Genomic DNA, 22,459 nt, shown 5'->3' on the forward strand with positions numbered 1-22,459 from the left:
CAACTCCCACTGTACCTCCTGAGGGCTCAAAATAGAAATGTTCCCAGTAAACACATTGTATTCCAAAGTGTCTAAAGGCAATATTAGAAGGCTGTTATTCATCTTAATCATATTTACCAGTTCTAAATCAGGCTTTGGAATTATGGATGACTGTGAGGCAATCATTTTAATGAACTCCAGGTTTGCCTTTATGAGCCACTTTTTTGAGAGATTTGAATGCCAGTTAAACTGTCAAGGTTTAACAGTTTTTTGAAGCCGGGAAGTGACAGGCAAATACTGGGAGGGGGAAGCAGCAGCAGTATTTATTCTGTTAGCAGGAGAAAAGAAAAGAATTATCTCAAGTAAGATACTGTTTTTTTCCCCCAGACACGGTCTTGCCATGTAGCCCAGGTTGATATCTTTCTCTCAGCCTCCCATGATCCCATTGTTGGGATCACATGTGTGTGCCACCCATGCCCAGCTAAGATGATACATTTTTGTTGTTGATGGTGGTGGGACTAGGGTTTAAATTCAGGACTTCAGCTTACAAAGCAGGTGCTCTACCACTTGAGGCCACACCTCCAGTCCATCTCGATTTGGGTTATTTTGGAGATGAGGTCTCTTGAGCTATTTGCTCAGGTTGGCATTGAATTATGATCCTCCCAATCTCAGCCTCCCAAGTACTAGGATTACAGGCATGAGCCACAGGTCCCTGGCTTAAGATGATACATTTTTAAAGGAAGAATTTTTAAAACTTCACAGGTGTCTCATCTTATGGGAGGCTCAGCTCACTATGTGATCTGAATGGAGGTCCTATCAGCAGGAGTAGATGGCTTTGTTAGTATACCAATGTTTAATTAATCTTTTAGTTTCTTATTTGCCTATCCAGTTTTTACCTTAGATAAACTCAACTCTTCCTGCAAATTCCTGTTCCTGAAGTTTCCATGTGGCCCTTGACTTGCAAGTGGACAGGGACTGCTGGGCCCTCACATCTCCTTCCAGGAGTGACCTTGCTGAGACCTGGGGTCCAGAGTATCTGATCCTTTTCCCAGGGAAATAGCCTGTTAGTCATGGTCCCTTGATTACAACTGAAGAGCTCAAAGGGGCTCCAATTGCCCACTCAAGCTTTACAAAGTAATTACCTAGTCAGCCTCAATGTTCCTTGGCAGCCTCTCAGGATGCTGGATGCTTAAGGTCCAGTTCTGCTCTCAGGAGGGTTTTGAGAAGCCCTGTTTTTTCCCCAGCACATTCCCATGTTGTTTGCAGCCTCCAAAGACAATCATCGCTTAGAAGGATGTGGTTCCAATTTAGAGCCAGGACACTTGTATTTTGTTTTTCATCAGCCCACCCTCCTGCCTCTTTTTTGTGCTCTTTGGTCTTGGTAGTCTCCATTATAGTCCTGGTTAGACCCCGTGTAAACAGCCACTTGGTAAATATTAAAACATACACTGATCAATCAGTAAGTGATTGATATTCCCAGAATTCTGTGTGAGGAATTTGGAGGCTGGCCAGTGGTAGATGTGTCTAACAGCAACACTAGACCAGTACTATGATCCCATGTGACTTTGGCTCTGTGATATTTGCTGATTGGTTTATACAATTTCAATTTCAGATTGTCCTGACTCACCACATGCCATAGAAGGTTTGTATATTTTTCCCTTAAAAGCAGCAAACAAAGATGAACATTTTGTAATCTGACCCGAGACAGTCACCAAGTTTAAATTGCACCCTTTCCAGGGCTCAAATAGAAAGAGAGATGCCGAAATTACACTATAGTTTTGATTGCAATAGAGTATGGATTTAGAAAATAACATCTGAGCCTCATTTTTAACATGGAGTTCTTCCCAAACCAATGGGCTGTGGTGGGAGCCTCCGCAGATGAAGTCTTGGTATTAGCAGTGCTGAGCTGGGCTGGGCTGGATGGTGCCTGTCAGCTATTACTGAACCTCTGCTTGGAAGAGTGTCCTCTCAGCCTGCCAACAAGAGCTGATGTGCAACCCACCCCTCCCTCTCTTTCTGTCTGCATGTCCTTCAGAGTACCTAGCACACTCGCCTTCTTCCTTTTGGCCATTATCACAGTGCTCAGAGTGGCAACCAGAGGCTCAGAGAAGAAAGGGCAGTGTGCTATTAAGCAGGGCATTTAAAGAGTCCTGAAATGATTAGTTGACAAGGTCTTAAATGTTCTCATGATTTTTTCTCCTTAAACATTCTACTGATTACTCCTTTTGGGAATAATCAAAAGGATTATTTCCCCTGAGCTTACCTACCCATGAATAGAACTTTGTACTTTTGAGTCACAATCTTAACCAATTCATCTCCACCATTGTTAAAAAACCTATTTTGAAAACAGTCGTAGTGTGTCAGATTCTCATACTTTTATTTTCAAACAAAAGCAAAAAGAGTGGTTCACAGATGATCTTCAGGGGCTTTAGTGACTGAAGCTACTCTTGACAGACTTGAGAAGTTATGTCTGTTTTGCTGGTCTGTAAGTAGATTTATTTTTTGCCAAGAGCCAGGAAAACAGGTTAAGAAGGAGTACATTAATTTCTCATGGGTAGAAACTTTTCTCAAAGAAAACTTACCAGTTGGTGGACCACAGAATTTGGGAAGCAACTAGGAATGGTTTTTCATTATCTAAATGCTGATTTACTCACTGGTTTATTTTTGATGAAGGGGGCTTGTCTGTAACTCATGCTGGGAAGATGGCTACCTGGTCCTAGAGAAACAGTCTGCTTACAATCTGGACAAAGTAAACTGATCTACACAGACTCAGCCTCATTAACTCCTTGTCACTTGTGATGTCTTGTTTGTCAGTGCCTATTTCTAATTAGCAGTGGGCAGCTTAAAATCAAAACCTCAAAAGCTGCTTTAAAGAATCACAAAATTCTATCCAGTCCTAAGGTTATACATTTTATAAATATTTATCTGTACCCAAAATAAACAGTTATGTGACATTGATGGTGAAGTTGTTAAAAAGTGTCAATGAATCTTTAATGCTAGCAATACTTCGTATGAAAGAATCAAGATTGCCAGCACATGTTTAACTTGTTGCAAGTACATTGTAGGCCTTCAGAGTAGAAGTAATTTCACCTCCATACACCTTGTTGAATGTTGTAGAAATGCCTCCCACCTGCCATCAGCCATTGTCAGGCTCATGGTGTAGAGTAAACTAAAATCAGACATATATATGCTAAGCACGAAATAAATCTTTATTGCCAATTATATTCTTACCTGATGTTAGCCCCTTGGTCCTCATTGATGTACATAAAGAGCTGAATCATTTATTTGTTTGGGTAAAATAACAAGCTGATGCTAATCTTGAGCTGAAACCCATTTTCCTGAACAGGGTATGTGGCTCATGAGTTTATTTTGGACATAAGACCCTTCAAAAAGTCTGCAAATATTGAGGCAGTAGATGTGGCCAAGAGGCTCCAGGATTATGGTAAGTGGCTTTTGACCTTCATACAGCTGCCCTTGCTGGCTAAGGACTGAACTGAACTACCTGGTAAACAAATCCATGGGCTAAATGGGCAGCCTAGACTTATGCAACCCTTAAAATCACAGTCAATATGGCTATACTAGTCCTGCCATTCTAAAGATGTTGAAACATGCATTTTGCATCCATCACAGCCAAGAAAAAAAGTCTTTATAGTAAAAATTTCAATCACAAACAAAATGACTGCTGTTCATTACCTGTGTTTCTGATCAATTCTTACTCCTGTCCTACTCCTGGTGAACAGAGTCCATGAAAAAGGTGAGCTGGCAGAATGGGGAGCCAAGTAGAGTCAAGTAACCTATAGATAAGGTAGTATTGGAGTTTCATAACCGCCTTGGTGTAGCTCTTTCAGCTGTTTTGAAAATAAAGAAATAAGTGTATATTGTTTCCACAATGGAGATAGACCTTTCTTTGAAGCAGTTTGAAAGGTCTGGAAACCTTTTCTGTATGTTAATGAGTGTTATTTAACACAGCCCTCACTAAGATAACATCAGTGATATAATAAGTAATATTGAGGATTCTTCACCTCTCAGAAGTGCTAAGGTAGGGAGAACGTGCATTTCTGAATTTTAATAACTTGTTTTCAGTAGGAATGTGGAGTTTAAAAAATTTAATAATTTTACTACTGCAACATATTGGGAGTCTCATGTGTGTGACTGGTTCCTCTCTTGAATGAATAATCTTATTATGCAGAGTTACACTGATAATAAATTGGAAAGCCAGGGAAAACATTTATTAATGAAATTAGCAACCAGCTCCTCAGTCTTCTCTTGGAAGCTCTGTAACCTGACAGCAGAACTCCTTCCTTCTTTCCTACTTACCTCCCAGCCAGGGGCTGACTTAAGGTCAAGACTTTCAATTCTTGGATGTGTTGTCTGCATCATACACCTAACTGCCTCGCATTTATAAGAAGAATAGAGACTGGGGGAAGGTGGTAATTGAAGTCACCACCCACTATTTCCAAGTCATACTTTGTCTCCTGACAATTATGGTATTTGGTAGGATTTTCACATTTGTTCAAAGCTCAGAATTGTCTGGGTGTCTGGCACATAGTAGGCACTCAGCACATATGTATTAATAAGTGAGACTGAATGAAGAGGTAAGTTAAGGGAAAAAAAAGAAAAGAAAAAGAACAACGATAGCACAGGCTCTGGATCTTCACTAAACCTGCTGAACCCCCTTTTTCAGGGAAGAGACCTAGTTATCTGTGTTTTTAACAGGTGTGAGACCCTCTATGCAGGATAGACTAAAAGCAGAAAGGGCTTGGGGTGGGTCTCAAATGGTAGAACTCTTGCCTAGCAAACTAGCCCTGAGTTCAGTGTCCACTACCAAGGGGTGGGGGAAAGGAAAAAGTTGTTTGTTTTTGTCCAGGAAATCTCTTTGATCATGTTTGTTGTTGATTCATCTTACATATGAAGTCTTTTAGAACTACAGAAACACCTTCAGGCTGTGTTCAGCGTAAAGGAAAAGGCTTTACTTACGATGACCAAGCCTCAGAGTCCTCATATGCAAAATAAGATTCACCCCACTCTCCTTAATGCTTATTACCTCACTGTTTAAATTTTGATAGGCTATAAAATTTTTTAAAATTACAATGATTATTATAGAAAGAAAATTTTTGTTGCTTTTTTGGATGCTCGGGATTGGACCTATGGTCTCAAAAATCCAGAGCATGTACTTTTCCACTGAGCTCTACCTTCAGCCTAGAAAGAGCCTAAAACAGTAAAATTAAAATCCCTGTCTAGTTTTGTGGTGATAACATCTGTTAACATTTTAGTAGTCTTCAAAATATCTTTCCTCATAAAATATACATACATATCTTTTTTTTTTGTAATTTTATAACTATGGGATAATATGTAGTCTGGTATTTTCACTTATTTTTTAAACGTTTACCCAACTTAAAATTTAAATGGAAAAATTTACTCGATTTTCAATGAAATATGAATTTTTTTTTGAATGATTGCATACTTAGTGTAAGGGTGTTTTGTAAAAGTTGCTTAGCTAATCCCTCATTACTGAATATTAGGTTGTTTCTTGTTTTTCTTCTATAATCAGAGCTGACATGGATCTCTGTGTGTGTGTATGTGTGTGTGTGTGTGCACGTGCCTGCATGTGCACACAAATTAATCAGATGATTTCTTTAGGTGAGTTATAAGAGGGGAGAGGGCTTTTCTTCCAATCTGGGGAGGCCAAAGTCAATGAGAGGCAAGTTTCCTTATGTCCCTCTGCAGGATTTCATGCCCCTACCATGTCCTGGCCTGTGGCAGGGACACTCATGATTGAGCCCACAGAGTCAGAAGACAAAGCAGAGCTGGACAGATTCTGTGATGCTATGATCAACATTCGGCAGGAAATTGCCGACATTGAGGAGGGCCGCATCGACCCTCGGGTCAATCCATTGAAGGTGAGTAGGTGCTGGAATTTTATTCACAACATCCCATAGAGTAAAAAATGGTCCTTGCATAGTGTGCTTGCCATTCCTGAACTCTCACCTGAAGATATTATCCTTGCCTAAAATTAGACAATTCTAATTATACTTGGATGTAATGTGGCTGAGGGAGCTATATACCCTGCATGCACCAAAGGATTGATTGATTGTCAAAGAAGGGAGTGGAGGCTGAAGATCTCTGTTCAGTTGGAGAATTTTGTCTGTTTGAAGAACTATAGTAAGACAGTAGCATAAATAAAATTTACACATTTTACTTCACAAATTCTATAAAAACACAAGTTCTCGTATTGGAGCAGTGACCTGAGAACAAATGGATTGGTATTGGATTTAGCCTGGATGTTTTGCAGTGTTTTTTGACCCATTAGCCATTTCCCTACCTCTTCTAAAATATTAATTTTGTACCTGTCAGAGTCCATAAGTTTTTGGTTAGGTCCACACATTAAGATGGAGGATTGTGGATCGAGAATACCATGAGTGCTATGGTTGGGTCTTTGTGGAGCTAAGACAGATTCCCAAAGTACCTTATTGAAGGTAGATTGCAGGGGCTAATGGCTAGCAGAAGATAGGCACCTTGCAGGACGTGTTTCACAGGGTAATAGAGGAATATAATATGATTGTGTGTATGGTACTGGGCTTGAACTCAGAGCCTACACCTTGAGCTACTCCACCAGCCCTTTTTTAGTGAAGAGTGTTTTTGAGATCAGGTCTCATGAATTATTGCCTGGTCTGACCTCGAACTGCCATTCTCCTGATCTCTGCCTCCTGTGTAGCTAGGAGTACAGGCTTGAACCACCAGCACCCAGCCCAGTATGATTATTTTTACTGTCATTTATTTTTTTCTATATATTGCTAATTTTTCTGGGATTTAGGCTGTTTTTTTAAATGGCATCAGACATCTCAAAGGATAGAATATTGAGTTTTAGAAACAAGTGGAGAATACTTCTCCTAAAATTATAATATGTTTTAAAGTATGCCAAATTATGTTTTGCACTGTTTATTAATATGTGCATTGTGTAAAAATGTGGTGAGAATGGTAAATGCCAACTTCAGATAATGGTGAGGAAGGGGTACAATAAGATACAGAGGAGACAGACATACAGGGAGCTTCAACTGTGTCTGTCATGTTTTATTATTTTAAAAGATGAAGCAAATAAGATGGGTGGTGAAGGTGCTTATTTTATTATTACCCTACTTTTCCAATATTTGAAAAATTTCCTACCCCCCAAATTTCACAATGTCCGCCTCCTTTCTCTGGTTTCCATCAGAAGCTCAATGGTTGGGGTGAAGGTGAGAGAAGGCACACTGACCAACCTTATCTTTCCTTCCATGTCTCTGTCTCAGATGTCTCCACACTCCTTGACCTGTGTCACAGCATCCCACTGGGATCGTCCATATTCCAGAGAGGTAGCAGCATTTCCACTGGTAAGTTCTCTTCTGCTGAACGTGTCAACTGGGATGGTGTCCCCTCCCCCAAGAGGTTCCCAATTCTTGTCTCATTATAGAAACCAGATATGTGGCACCTTGTGAAATATATAGGTCATGAAGACCAAAAGAATTGGCTTTCAGGGGTCTGAGGTCAGAGTCAAAGCATCACTCACAGGCCTAGGAATCCCCAGGAGGAAAACCAAACCAGAATCCCTGTTGGGTGAATTAACGTTTTCTACCACCATCCAACAGGGAGATGGCCTCAAGTGCAGTCTTCCTTTCTGATTCTCACATGGAGGAGAAAGCGCTCTGTGATCTGGGTGGCATATATAGATGCAATGTTCTTTTTACAGTGTGATTTTTAATTATTTGGCTCACGGTATCTTGGGCTGTGGGAATATCACGGAAACATCCCCCAAGAGAAGGTCTCAACACATTCCATGGCATTTCCATCTTTTGTCCTTTCCAGCCCTTTGTGAAACCAGAGAACAAATTCTGGCCAACCATTTCTCGGATTGATGACATATATGGAGATCAGCATCTGGTTTGTACCTGCCCACCCATGGAAGTGTATGAATCCCCATTTTCAGAACAGGAAAGGGCTTCTTCTTAGTCCTCCCTCCCTCAGTCCAAGTGACTGATTTGATGCCTCTCCCTGGAGCATTTGATAAGCAAGAAATATCTCATCTTCCGCTCCAGGCTCACATAGGAGTTTTATGTACTTTATATTTTTGTAATCTCTGTCAAGATAAATGTAAATACAGTTATCATAGTGATGGCAGCTGACTGATGGAAGAATGATTTTCTTTGGTACTTTGCTTCATATTTACCAGTTGATGTTCAAGTTGCCTTGGTTGGGAGCCATTTAGTTTTTTTGCACAGAAAATTTTGGGTATGCTAGCAGCTTTAACTTTCAGTGTGAGAAGTTTGCAGATGTTAGAGCCTCTACTGGAGATCCAATAGACATATTTTGGTTCCAAATAAGTCCTTGTGGACTATGCCATCAATGGGAAATCCCAGGGCAAATGTTTACATTTTATATACACTGAAGAACTCTTTTTCCTGACTAATTTGCCTAATCTGTAATAGCATTTCTGAGTGTTTTCCTCTTTTTCTGTGTGTGGGGTTTTTTTTATCTGCATTTATTAGTATTCTAATAAAAACAATTCAATTTGAAGATGGTCTCCCCTTTTATCTCTTTAACCCTTATTATGCCCCAGACTCAAAAGGAACTGAAAGTAAAGGAGAACACCCAACCCAGTCACCATTGTTACATTATCAGTTTTGTCTCTGATCACTGAAGAAACAGTTTGTATGACCTGGTCATCAGCAAAAGCCACTTTGGCCCTTTCATTAGAATTGTTAGGCTGCATATAACTAAAACTCAAGTATGGAATTCATCAAACAGCAGTTCATTTTTTCTCATTTAACAGTAGTCCAGAGGTAATAAGCCAAGGGCTGGTATCTCAAGATGGCTGCTACATACCCAGGCATCACATGTCTCTTCTCTATAAGAAAAAAGGGTAAAGCAAAAGACAAAAGGCAGATTTCATCCAAGTCTGCTTCTTTTGAAATGCTTTCTAAGACATTCTATCCAGTAATTCTGCTTACTTTTAGCAGGCCATATGGGTTGATTACCACTCCTAGTTACAAGAAATATGGGGAGCTTTTTTACTTGGGTGTGCTATTGTCCTGGATAAAACCAGGAGTTTGTTAATTAAAGAAAAGGGAAAGTGTAGGCTTTGGGCAGGAAACTAGCATGCCTGCCACAAATAACTTTCCCCCCCAAATAGCAGACGCTAGAGATATTCTTATCTGAGGTTACTGGGCCCTTGCTCTTAGGCTGATTGCTTGGGTCCTGCCATAGCAGCTTACTTCAACAAGTATTACTTCTTGTATCACTAGGCTTTATGCTAGTGGTCTAGACAAAAGGACTGAGTGCTTTATTGGATTCTTGGCAAGCAGTCCACTTATTCTCACATTTAAAGATTTGTAGAGCCATTTGCTTTAACCTAACAAAGCAGTAGAGAAGTGATGGGATCCATGGTTCCTTTGTTACAAAAAAAATTATAAATAATATCCATTGAGTATATCTCAGGTACTATCCTAAGTGTTTTAAATGTCCCATTTGACATTCCACTTTTACAGAAGGGGGCAGAATATGGAGAGATGCTGGTAAGAGGGAGAGCCAGAATTTGAATCTAGGCCAACCAGCTCCAGTGCCTGTCAGCCCAAACAGGATGCTCTACTGCCGTGGTAACTGCAAACCCGGAGCCTCTGCCTTTCCTGAGCTGAAAACCATTCTCTCAATAGAAGCTAGCCATTGGGGCAAGGAATGGCCCCTTCTCAGGAAGTATCAGCATATGAAAATAAATAATCTAAGCAAATAGTAGCTATTTCCTACTTTGCCAAAGTGTTTCTGGTTGAGTGCCAAAGTTGTTTCCAAATCTGGTCATCCATTGTTTGCAATTGAGAGTCTAAATGAACAACTTGTCTTTCATTTTTAAATCACCCATGAATTTACCTAATGCTCGTGCCAGTCTTTTTCCCTCTGGGTCTTGGCCTGTTTGGTATCCTGCATTTGGAGCACTCTCCCCGGCCACCTGTGCTTTGCTGGCTCTTGTTCACATTTCAGGTCTTACATCTCAATGAAATGGGCAGTCTGTTATGTTCTATCTTGGCATTCAGTTTGTTGCCTCCCATTTTATAATTCCTTTTTCTGTTCCCTCAATTTTTGTCTCCTGTCTTATAGACTAAGTTCTTCAAGAAGAGAGATCATATTCTATTGATTGTTGGATTTCCAGTGTGAGTCACGGCTTTTGGTGTAGTGTGTTAAGCAAGTAAAAAGAATATCGAATGAATGAATGAATGATCCCTGATCTCAGAGGAACTGCCATAGACACTAGTATTTGCAATGTCTTCTTTGAGCTTGTGTGTGTGTGTGTGTGTGTGTGTGTGTGTGTGTGGTGGTATTGGGGTTTGATCTTAGGGCCTTGTGCTCACTAGGTAGGTACTATACCACTTGAGCCATGCCTCCTGCTCTTGTGAGCAGTTCTTTTACGGTTATATACAAAATGCCTGGCATGGTGATGTTTGCTGTAATCCTAGCAATTTGGGAAATGGAGATAGGAAGATCAGGGTTCAAGGCCAGCCTGGGCGGCAAAAAGTTAGTAAGACTCTATGTCAAAAACTAAGTATGCAGTCCCAGTTACTCAGGAGGTAGAGGAAGAAGGATCGTGGTCCAAGCCTGGCCCTGGACAAAAGTGCAAGACCCTCTCTGAAATAGAAAAGCAAAAGTGGCTAGGGGCAAGCTCAAGTGGTAGAGCACCTGCTAACAAGCACAAGATCCTGAATTCAAACACCAGTACTGCCCTCCCCTGCAAAAAATTTTGGACAAAATGCCAAAGACTGGAAATAAAGTCAGTCTTTATTTGTGTAGAATAAATCTGGATGGGCCCCTAATTAAAAAGTATTTTGTTTATTCTGGTAAAATATGCACCCTACAAAATTTAGCACATTAGCTATTTTTAGGTGTAAATTCCCCAGCTGTGCAGAATGCTGTGCAGAATGTGTCATCTGAGCAGAGTTTTAAAGACAAGGAATCTGAGACATGCACACGTCTTATGAATCATGCATCCTCTGACTTCTCAGTCCTGTGCTCCAGCTTCATCCAGCTGGGGCAGACTAATGGTCCTTCTTGGAGTAGCCCTCACCTGGTGGGATAAAAGGGCAAAGGCCCTGGTCCACTATGGAAACCCATGAAATCTGTATGTCCTAGGAAACACCCCTGGTTCTTGCCAATGTCTGATTCCAAGAAGTTCTGTCCCAATGCTACATGAACCACTAAAAGTACTAATATTTCAGCTTCCAAACTACGTGTCACATGGGTCACTGTATCCAGAAAGAAACCTTAATGGTTTACCTGAAGGACTCCAGTTTTGTCATTGGACACCTGGTACCCATCATCCAATTAAAGGGCTGCCTTTCAACTTTTGGATTTCATAGAACTTTCCAGAACTGTAGGTCTTTAAAGGATAGGTCTTGAGAGGCTGGATTTTGTTGACCTTGCATCTTTTGAGCAAATCTTTGTGTGTGGTGAAAATCAAACCCAGGGCCATATGCATGCTAGGCAAGTGCTCTACCACTGAGCTACACCCCCAGTCTTTTAATGCAAACTTTGCCATTTTGAGAGCAAATCCTCTTTGCCTTGGCTGAGGCTCCTGCAGTTGCTCTCAGATTGGGTACTACTTTTGGCCAGTGCACTTTAATCTGTATACTCACTCTTGAGAGCACTGAGTCAATGAAATCTCTTCCCACCAAAAAAACAAAAACAAAAAACCAACTAGGTAAGATTGGTAGATTAAGGAGATCATTCAGAGGCCCAAATCTGAGACCGGGGGGAGGGAAGTGGGAGACAAGAGTGCATGTCCCAAAGGTTAGGATATCTGAAGTTGAACACTAAGTCCAGATAGCAGCAACCCTTGAGAGGAGGGTTGATGGCAATATCTCTGGTTCATCACAGTGACCCAGGATGGCAGGTGGAGGGACTGGAGCACCCACTTGTAAAGATGCTAAGGATACAGGAGGGCACCCCAAGATTTAGATTAAGGTAGAGCATAATTGTGGGTTATGAATTCATCATTTCCTTTTCCTTATTGCTGCCCCCTTCCTTCCGTTCACCCGTTTGTATCATGTACTTCCTGACCCTTGCTCACTAAGCACCTCATCTCCCCCTCTCTGCAAAGCTCCACTAGTTCCTTCTAGTTCAGGAATGTCTCGTGGCTGCTGCCTTGACTTTGCCAAGCTCTTAATTCCTGGCCTTCAGAACCACTGTTCCTTCCTGAAGCTTTCCCCACTTCTCCTTACCTCTCAGATACGTAATCCCCTGGTGGATGGGGATAGTCTTGATATTTTAGAGATTATAATTCTGACAGACCACCCATACCAAGGTTTGTTCAGAAAATGAAGATAATTTGGAGCAGGGGCTGATATCTGGTACTTAGAACTGGCACAGGTTTTCCATAAAAGCAGTGCTGATAAATTATGGTTTTAGGCTTTGTTAGGCTAACCTGGTAACTCACCCCTACCTATATCATTGTTCCTATGGGGGCACATTTATACATCCTCATAAAACAAGAGATTATCTCATTTTCATCCTCTATCAAGTCAAAGATCCTGACTTTCATTTCTTTTATAAATTCATGATGGGGCTCTGGGGATGTAGCTATGTGGTAGAGTGCTTGCTTAGCATGCATGAGGCCCTGGTTCTATTTTCAGCACCACAATAAACAAATAACTGCAAGTTGGAGATTACTTGTAATTTCTTCTGAACAACAGAAACTGAAGAGGTTTGAAAAAATAAAAATCAACTCCAAATTATTTTTTAAAACAGAGCTGCATGAAAGAAAATAACTCCAAGAGTGCTAAAAGAGGTCTAGGGCTTTTACAACCAATACAAGTGAAATGTTAGTATGGTTTTGATCCATTTGTTCTATTATACTTTAATCTTACTAATAAAGGTATTTGTAAACTTCCAGGTATACCATTTTTAACTTTCCTACAAAAGCACTTCTGAAGATCATTTAGAAAAACAAAAAAACTTGGTGAGATTCCAAAGACTTAAGTACTTTAAATAACAGCCAACATCAAACTGCCAGAAAACAGGGTGGAATCTAAAGGCACCAGGAGTGAGGTCAGTCATCCTAAAAAAAAAAAAAATCAAGACTTTCCTCCAGTGGTGCTGGCACAGAGAACTTGATTCCAAACTGCTACTTGTTGCAGGAAGAGCAAGCGGCAGCCAAAGGAGAACTAGATGCAAATGTTCTTCCCTTAAAAAGTCTGGCATAAAGAATGAGGGAAAAGTTAACTTGTGTTCAAGAAATTTTGTCCAACATGAACTACACAGGAATATTAAAGTTCCTTCAAACAGAAAATCTAGATTTTTTTTGTGTGTGTGAAAAGAAGCTGTTTCAAACGTACTTGAAAAGACAATGAGGAAAATACTTTCCATGGAAGAAGACAGTTGGACAGTCTGTTAAATAAACTTGCTAGGAGTAAAGCAGTGCAGTAGGCAATGCCAGCCATTTGGGAAAGTATAAGTGGAAGGTTAGCTAGCAACAGTATTTCTCTATTTTGTCGAAGACAGCTTTAGCCTGGCACAGCTTTGCCATTACAAGTAGTCAACCTGAAGTCTAATACTGGTCATGAGGCCCTTCTGGGAGAAAAGGATTAACAAACAGTTCCTCAGACAGTTTCATTATTTCTCAGAAATCAATTACATTTAAGAATGAAGTCTATGATTACCATGGTTTGAAAATGAAGAGTCTAAAAGAAATCATTGTGAGGTATTTTTGAATAAAATTTAGATTGCACATTAATTCTCCTTGGGATAGTATCCAACTTGGTTGTCAAAGGGGGAAAAGCACATCAATGAGAAGACTTGACCAAATAAACAACATGGTGAGGCAAAAAACTAGAAAACAATATAAATTTGTACTCTTGTATACCTGAAAATCCAGCATCATGTATGATGCGAGGTCTGCTGCCAGCAGGAGCTGTGTGTACCCTGGCGACTTGAACCAAGGCTGCAGTGGCCCTGAACAAATTAAATCATGGGAGAAATGCCCTCCACGATCCTGTTCAAGCAGGAGCAGTCTTTTCTCACCAGAAAGGCTCTGAAATGAGTTTATATTTTTAAAACTTTCATTCTCAGGTGGGTGGGGACTCCTAAAATGCCCCAAGGCATTTTTCCTGTTCTTCAGGTGCGAAGTACTTGGCTTTTTCTGACATTAATCTCTTCGCAACTGCATCCTCTTAGTGCGTTCCTTTTCTGGCCAACTACAAGTTTTCCAAATTTTTGAGCTCTTGTTGCTCTCTATCCTAGCAATAAATTTGGCTAAAAGCAGCCAATATTACTCCACTGCTCCAATGTTTGCTGCCTTGAAATTTTCTCCATGAAATAACTTACCTCATACAAAGTCTCAGGTCATGGATACAATGTATCCCAATTCTTTGCCAGTGTGAAAAAGGCTGCCTTCAGTCAGATTACCAGTTGAGTCCTTTTTTCCATACCAAACCCCATGAGTGTAACTTTCACTCTCCAGCATTCTGGTCTTTAGAGCCTTCACTGGACTCATCCATTATTCTCTGCTTACAGCACTCAGCTTTCTCTAGCCTGTTTCCAAACTTCTCCTACAAACCAATTCCAAAGGCTTCATGTGATCTGGTAGTCACAGGAACATGCCCACTTTTCAGTACTACTTTTCAGTGTTGGGTTAGCTTTCAGCACTGTGACAAAATACCTGAGGCAATCAATTCAGCAAAAGAAAAGGTTTAATTTGGCTCACAGTTTCAGAGCTTCGGGTGGCCTAGTACCTCATGGCAGCAGTATGTGGCAGAAGAAGGCTGTTTACCACATGGCAGTTGGCAAGCAAAAACACAAGGGGCCAGGGTCCCAATATCCCCTTCAACAGCATACCCTAAAGACCTAACTTCCTTCTCCTAGGTCCCAACTACCAAAGGTCCCACCCCCTTCCGAGACTACTGAGTTGGGAACAAACCTTCAACATATGGGTCTTTGGGAAACATTCAAGATCCAAATTGGCTATGGAGTGGCTCTTGCCTGGCAAGAGCAAGGTTCCGAGTTCAAACTACCCCGCCCTGCCAAAAAAGATCCAAACTTACCTGGTCACATGTCCCTACCCAAGCAAAAGCAGGTTAGGAAGTTCACAGCCAGAAAAGCTTGAATAGGACAATGACTACAATCCACTGTTGCGAAATATTCAACCCACTCTTATCTCCTACAGGAACTGTACTTCCTCCAGAATGATTATAAATTAAATGACAGAACCAAGTGTCGAGAGAGGCAAACAGAACTCACATACACTGTGAGTGCAAATATACAATGGTATAAACCACTTTGAACATGTTTTTGTTTTTCTTGAGTAAAATAGCTATTAGTGAAAATTGATGGGTTTATATGGTAAGTATACATTTAATTTTGTATGAAACTGTCAGTTTTCCAGACTTACATGCAAGAGTTCACAGCAGTTTTATTTATAATAGCCAACCCCTGGAAACAACCCCAAGATCCATCAGTAGATGAACAAAGTGTGTCATATCCATATATAACATATTACTTGGCAAGACATTCAGATTTTGGCAGTGTTCGTTCTGTTTTATCTATTATTTTCACAATCGCATTTAAGTTTGAAGAATCTTAATCTTCACACAGCTTGTTTTTATGTTATCAATGTAATTCTATTTTATTCTTGAAGATACAGTTGTGAAGTTTTTTTTTGTTTTTTTTTCTTTGACAGTAGTCACTTGTGTGCTTGCTTGGTCCCTGAAAGTATTTTTTTTTTTGCAGTACTGGGTCTTGAACTCAGGGCCTCCACCTTGAGCCACTCTACCAGCCTGTTTTTGTGATGGGTTTTTTTCGAAATAGGGTTTCATGGAACTGTTTGCCCAGGCTGCCTTCAAACAGTGATCCTGGTGATCTCTGCCTGCTGGAGCAACTAGGATTACAGATGTGAGCCACAAGTGTCTGGCTCTTTTTATTTTTGTTTTGGCAGTACTGGTGATTGAACTTGGCCTCACACTTGCTAGGGAAGTACTTTACTACTTAAGCCACAAAGCCCTTTTATAATTAGTTTTTTTCTCAAGATAGCATTTCAGACTTTTGCCTGGGCCAACCTCAAACTACACTCCTATCTCTGCCTTCTGAACAGCTGGGATAACAGTTGTGCTCCATCATACCTGGCCCTAGTTCTTGATTACTTACGTCTACTGACTGGTATCAATTACTTTTTTGGTGTAGGATGTGATTAAGCCAGGTTACCAGGTATCAGTTCCTTCAGGGATTTTAACAACCTGGCTGTGGAGACCAGTTAGCAAAGACAGCAAGCAAGAATAATGTCTCAGGGTAAGCTGGTTGTGAATGGGCCATTAAGCTTAATTCCCTCAAGTCAGGAGTATCCTGAAGAAGAATGGGGAAAAGGTTTAGTCCTTCGTGGGAAAACAGCAGAAAATGGTAGTCAGAGCAGATCTCTACCCAGCTCTTAGAAATGGGTGAGACCGCTAATAAAATTGAAAGCTGTAAGTATGAAAGAACGCTGTTAGCTACATGATCATACATACCAGACTGTGGGAATTAAGGGTGTACGGTTTAGATAACCAACTTCACAAAGTTAAGATCACCTAATACCCCAAACATACTAGCATCATGTATTCATTGAATAACCTGTTACCTGAAAGTGGGTTCTAAAATTAGAAGCCTATTCTCCTTTACTCAGGAAAATGATCATTTGTTTTTGTTTTATAGTACTGGGGTTTGAACTGTAGGCCTTATGCTTGCTAGGCAGGTGCTCTACCCCTTGAGCCATTCTGCTAGCCCTTTTTTGTGACTGGTATTTCAAGACAGGGTCTTGAGAACTATTTGCCTGAGTTGGCTTTGAACCGTGGTCCTTATGATGTCTGGCTCTTGAGTAGCTAGGATTACAGGCATGAGCCACAGGTGCCAAGCCTCCAGGGTTTTTTTTTTTTTTGAAGACTCATCTTTCATACATAAGCCTGAGAGACATCTGGATAGTGTGCCTCCTGCAGGACACCATGTTACCTGTGAAGTCTTGCCAAAAGAAATAAAGAAGAAATCAGAATCTGGTCACGCTTTCATGCTACTACTAAGTACACAAAAAAATAAAGAGTCAATGTTTAGCTACATCACATGGTGTCTTCACTTAAATCTATTCTGTTGAAGTTTCAACACAAAAATTGTAAAGGGGCAAAAGGAAGGAAAAAAAAGATAAAAGATTGAGGAATGTACAGACTTAAAAGTACTTGAAATTAATCAAATTAATCATAATGAAGTCTTTATATGGATCCTGATTCAGACAAATGAACTAAAAATAAAACACCCATTTATGATATTTGAGACGAGGGAAATTAGATCACTAAGTGCCTGATGTAAAGAAATTACTGTCATTTTTAAAAACAAGTATGACAGTGGTATTATGGTTATGTTTCCATAAAGTTCTATTTTCTAAGTACAAACTGAAATATTTATGTAAAGAAAAAAATTTTTAAGTTCATGAATAGAAAATTGCTTAGTTTCAAGCTTTCTTTTCTAGTCTCATGTTACAGCAGAATTAAGACAATATATAACTAAAAGTGAATTATTCTGCTAACAGAAGTGGTAGGACTAAACCAATTTAAATAGCTGAAATTGGGAGACATTTTCCACCATTCATTCAATGTGATCAATGCCAGATGGAATGTAACACTGGATGGTACAAATTTAATGATTCACTTTCAACCTAGGAAGGTCTTAAATTCTGATTCTTCACAATAAAAATGATTCCAATGTCTGCATGTAGTCCTAAGTGACATTTACAGCCTAGTGACACAGTCACTTAAGGCTTCTTACAGAAACAGAAACCACTGTCACAAACTAATCACGGTATTATAAAGTGTTTCCCAGAACCTAATTTTGAATTTAACTGAAATGCAGGAAAAACAAATGGAACTACTTTGCTATACATCCAAGGGAAGAGAGTCTACACAGCATGAAGAAAAGATTACAAGTTCTAGACTCAGGCTGCCTAAGCTTACAGTACAGCTATGCCACTTGCTTGGTGTCTCATGTACAAGTGGCTAGCACACAGTAAATACCCAGTAAATGTTGGCTATATATATGCAAATACTGGTATATGTGCATATGAATATAGGAATGGAAAGACTAACTTGATCACATTAAAACTTTGGCAATACTGAGAACAGAACACTGTCTCAAAATATTCTCATGTATGAAATATAAAGTAGCATTCATGCTAAAAATGAACATAAGATAGTTGTTACATATAGTAGAACAGTCACTATGTTCTTATGTTTGAAAACCTTCCCTGTTTTAGAATTAAAAAAAAAATTCAAACAGGATGGAATTTGTCATTCATGCATAAGACTTCATTCTAGTTCTCATCATCAAAATCAGAGTGAAAATGTCTGTTTCTATAAACACACAATGAAAACCAAAAACTGATTCACATTATAAAACAGAAAAATGTAATAGAGTAAAGCAAAATGAGCTGTTTTCTGATCATAAAATATTTATTAAGGTATACTTTAAGGAATATAGTGAATATAAAATTTAGGATCACAATATGAAGCAATTTCAATCTTCTCAAAAGTCAGCATAGCCCTCAGTACTCTGCAGGTGTAAAACCACTAATAAGACTCATTAAAAGCAGTATGACTAGTACAGAAGTGACTTTTTGTGAACATTTACAACTAGAGCTCCTTTAATTGGAAAACCACACCACATTACACTAATGCAGCAACAATGCATTCATATTGTTCTCATTAGTCATTAGTAGTCAACTTGCATAAAACACCAGAAAAAAAGCACAGTGGAGCTCACAAAATGTGTTTAAAAATGAACCTGTCTTTGCAAAACACACACTTTAATGGAAGAAGAGACATTAAAAAAGTATTATGCATAATACAGAAGCTGCGTTCATTCCAAGAATCAAGTGTCATTTCCTTTTCTGTAAAATCAAATTACAACCAGGCACAACTAATATTTGGAGGCAGTGTGTAGCTAAAATCTCATTAAACTAATTATTCGATGATTTTTTTAAATCCCCATAAATCTTTTCTGTCCTGAGGTAGTTGCAAAATAAATCATAACTTGGATATCAACTAGAGCTGAGGCTGACTTTTTATTCATTAAAACTAGTTGTTACTCATAGGAACTACCTTTTCATATTTAAAAGACAGTTGAGAAATGGGCCTCTTACTACACACACAAGATGATGGCTATGTGGGAAAAGGAAGTAGCTGCTTCAGAAGGTGAGAAATATGGTCCACCATTTCTTCAACCCTCCCACCCATTTTAGATTCTTTATTGTTCAAAAAGCCACCAGAACCAGACAGATGTAGACAGATCATCGTCCTTTGCTGTAGCCAGGGAAGAAAAGGTCAAGTAGAGTCTGTAGAATCTCATTGGGACTCATGATGTAATTCTGTCCAAGATCACGTCGGCAGGCAGGGCAGGAGAAAACTTGGGCCTTAAAGGAGCGCTGTAAGCAATCCTAAGGTAAAAATGAAGAAAGGAAAACACACACACACACACTTCATTAGAGGGTCAAGAATGTAGAAAAGAATTAAACAACTTAGGGTTTTAAACAGGAACCAGAAATTTAACTGCTTCTCAAAAGAGACATGTACAGGATGAATAGCTAGAAAGGCCTACATCTGTGCTCCAATGTCTACAGTCACAGCTTTACTTCCACCTCTAACACATGCTGTGAATATTTTAACTATCTGACCCTCATCTAGTAAAATGACAGTGTTAGATCATATGTACGGTTCTCACTAGTCTAATGTTCTAAGTTGGATTTTAATACAGTTTTTTTCCTGACAGAGACCTCAAGAAGGAGAAAATCCATGATTTTGTTGCTTAGAACTAAGTTACATGTTTTATCAAATCACTGAACTAAGCCTTCCAAAAATGCATTTAGTTAACAAAATAGCAAGAAGCAACTGACACAAGGTCAGGCATAAACACATATGTAGAAGATTTGATTAGCAAGAACTAACCGACACGAGAAGGTCTGATTCCATTTTACAAAGTAAACTAAAGTTCTAAAGTTAGATCAGGTACAAAACCACCAGTTGGTAGAGCAAGAGTCCATTCCTGGCTTAACTAAAACTTTTCTTTTTAGATCACATTGATAACACAACATTCAATTTTTTATCTGAGCATCCTGGCAATGTATTTTAGATTTTTTGTTTGTTTGTTTTTATTTCTTTCAGAGGTCCTGGGTTTAAACTCTGGGTCTTGTACTTGCAAGGCAAGTACTCTACTACCTGACCCATGACCCCAGTCTTCTTTTGCTTTAGTTATTTTCCAGATAGGATCTTGTGTTTTTGCCCAGAGTTGGCCTCAGACTGCAATCCTCCCTTTCCTATGCCTCCCACGTACCTGAGGTTACAAATGTGTATCATCATGCCCAGTTTATTGACTAAAATGAGGGTCTTGCTAACTTTTTGATTGAGCTGTCCTCAAACCTTGGTCCTTTCCATCTCTGCCTTCCAAGTAGCCAGAATTAGAAGTGTGAGCCACCACACCCACCAAGAATTTTTTTTTAGGGGTGGGTGGGTGAAGGTGGTACTGAGGTTTGAACTCAGGGCCTTGTGTTTGATAGGCAAGCACCCCCCAGTCTAGATTGTTTTAGTTAAGTGCATGAAGCTATTTCAGTTTGCATGCAGTATATAAAATATATGTAAGCTATTATGTAGAAAAGAGCAATGACACCATAGTTTCTTCTCCATTTCAATTAGAATTACTATTACTATCAAATTGAAACATGCATTTTCCAACATGTAATTAAATGCTTAACTGGCTAGCTTCCATAAGTATTCTTCTGGAAAGATGCTTGTTCACACGCTAAAAATAGGTGATTTAATGTATCCTCAGGTCAATTGAGGGGAGGTGGGACGGATTTGACTTACTTTACATACGTTGTGGAGGCACTCTGTTGTCACTGGCTGGTAAACTAGCTCCTGGCAGCAGACACACATAAAAGACTGTTCCAATTTTTTCAGAAAATTCTATAACGGCAATCAAGGAGAAAGAAAAAAAGTTAGCAGTTCATACTATACTAATGAACTTTTAATTGATCAGGAAAAAATTATCTCAGTCATATTTAATGTTTTCTATTAAGAAAATCAAATAGTGATTTTAATTACTTATGACAAACAGGCTCATTTAATGGAACTGAGGGAATCCGATCAAATTCTCTCTGCACTTCACATTCCAATGTAACTATTTTTCTGTTTTTAATTGCTGTTTGGGTTTTTTGTTTTGTTTTGTTTTGTTTTGTTTTGAGACAAGGTCTCACTATGTAGGCCAGGGTGGCCTCACAATCCTCCTGCCTCTGTCTATACCTCCTGAGTGCTGGGATTACAGGCATATACCACCATGCCTGGCTACTTTTCACTTAAAAAAAATCAGGAGTTGGGGGTATAGGTCAGTGGTGGAGCACTTCCCTAGCACTTGCAAGGCCCTGGGTTCAATCCCTGGCACTGTAAAAATAAGAACAAAAAGACATGGGCAGCTTGTCTCACTCAAGGTCATTAGATACTGATTACTTTTATTCCACAAACTGCACTGTACAGTATTTCAGTATATAAAATGCATTATTTACTCAATCTTTTGTTGCTAAGAAACTTAAATATTTTTTGAAGCTTGCAAAAAAAGCACCAGGGTACTGGAGGTGTGGCTCCATGGGGAAAAAAAAAAAAGCACCAGGGAACAATACTTTGAAGCATCTGAGCCACAAAGAATCAATATATTTATTTACTAGGATTCTCTGTTATATTTTGCCTCATCCCCCAAATTCTATATTTTCCTCATTCTAATGTTTTCTTAATGTAGATTAAAAGTATAAAAAGTAGCAATAATTTGAATAAACATGATCAAATGGATACCCTATTATCTGATTTTTACAAAAGGGGTAGTTTTTGAACAGTCAGGATGATACTTCTGTATTTTGTTATTTATAGTAGTGGGAATGTCTTTCTCTTATTTGAAAGAATTTCAAGTTAAAGGATCAGGGTATAGTACAGCAAACCTATAATCCCAGACACTCCAGAGGCTAAGATAAGAAGAATCTACAGTTCAAGGCCTACTATGGTAAAAATTTTGTGAGACTCCCATCTTAACAAATAAGATGAGTGTGATGGTACAAGCCTGTCACAGCTATAAGGAAGGTAGCTGGTAGGAGGATGATGGGTTTGAGACTAACTGTGGACAAAAACACCCGACCTGATCCTTAAAATAACTAAAGCCAAAAAAGGGCTGGGGCTGTGGCCCAAGTGCTAGAGTGCCTGCCTCACAATTGCCAGACCCTGAGTTCAACCCCCATTACCATCCAAAAAAATAAAAATTAATTAAACATTTTTTTTCAAATTACTAAAACACCCAAATGACAAAATTTAAAGGAATTTTGATAGTAACTAGTACTTTAACGTGGTTTATAAAAGTCAAGTGAATTATGAACAAAGCATTTACATAACACAGTAAAAGAATGTAATACTTACAGGGAGATGTT

General features: G+C 39.3%; 2 protein-coding genes and 1 non-coding gene across 5 annotated transcripts in view; 1 reads left to right on the top strand and 2 right to left on the bottom strand.

Annotated features, from left to right (window-relative positions):
* Gldc (glycine decarboxylase) overlaps positions 1 to 8,526 on the top strand; it is a 92,207-nt gene extending 83,681 nt beyond the window's left edge. The window contains exons 22-26 of one of the 2 annotated variants that reach the window (XM_074051907.1): positions 1,592 to 1,621; positions 3,326 to 3,421; positions 5,707 to 5,879; positions 7,266 to 7,346; positions 7,819 to 8,526. In XM_074051907.1, the coding sequence (XP_073908008.1) occupies positions 1,592 to 1,621; positions 3,326 to 3,421; positions 5,707 to 5,879; positions 7,266 to 7,346; positions 7,819 to 7,962 (524 nt within the window). In that variant the 3' untranslated portion in view covers positions 7,963 to 8,526. The remainder of the gene's footprint in view (positions 1 to 1,591; positions 1,622 to 3,325; positions 3,422 to 5,706; positions 5,880 to 7,265; positions 7,347 to 7,818) is intronic. The other variant, XM_020153515.2, reaches the window with a different exon arrangement.
* Positions 1,462 to 1,591, bottom strand: LOC141415973 (small nucleolar RNA SNORA23). Its single transcript, XR_012440914.1, has one exon. It is a non-coding gene; the product is annotated as a small nucleolar RNA SNORA23 (small nucleolar RNA).
* Positions 8,527 to 18,431: 9,905 nt separating the features above from the next.
* Positions 18,432 to 22,459, bottom strand: part of Uhrf2 (ubiquitin like with PHD and ring finger domains 2) — a 72,697-nt gene continuing 68,669 nt past the window's right edge. For both annotated transcript variants that reach the window (XM_074051908.1, XM_074051909.1), the window contains 2 exons: positions 20,859 to 20,957; positions 18,432 to 19,435 (listed from right to left, as the gene is read on the bottom strand). In XM_074051908.1, coding sequence (XP_073908009.1) covers positions 19,289 to 19,435; positions 20,859 to 20,957 — 246 coding nt within the window. In that variant the 3' untranslated portion in view covers positions 18,432 to 19,288. The remainder of the gene's footprint in view (positions 19,436 to 20,858; positions 20,958 to 22,459) is intronic.

Source organism: Castor canadensis, chromosome 13 (assembly GCF_047511655.1).
Source record: "Castor canadensis chromosome 13, mCasCan1.hap1v2, whole genome shotgun sequence".
NCBI classification, from domain to species: domain Eukaryota; kingdom Metazoa; phylum Chordata; class Mammalia; order Rodentia; family Castoridae; genus Castor; species Castor canadensis.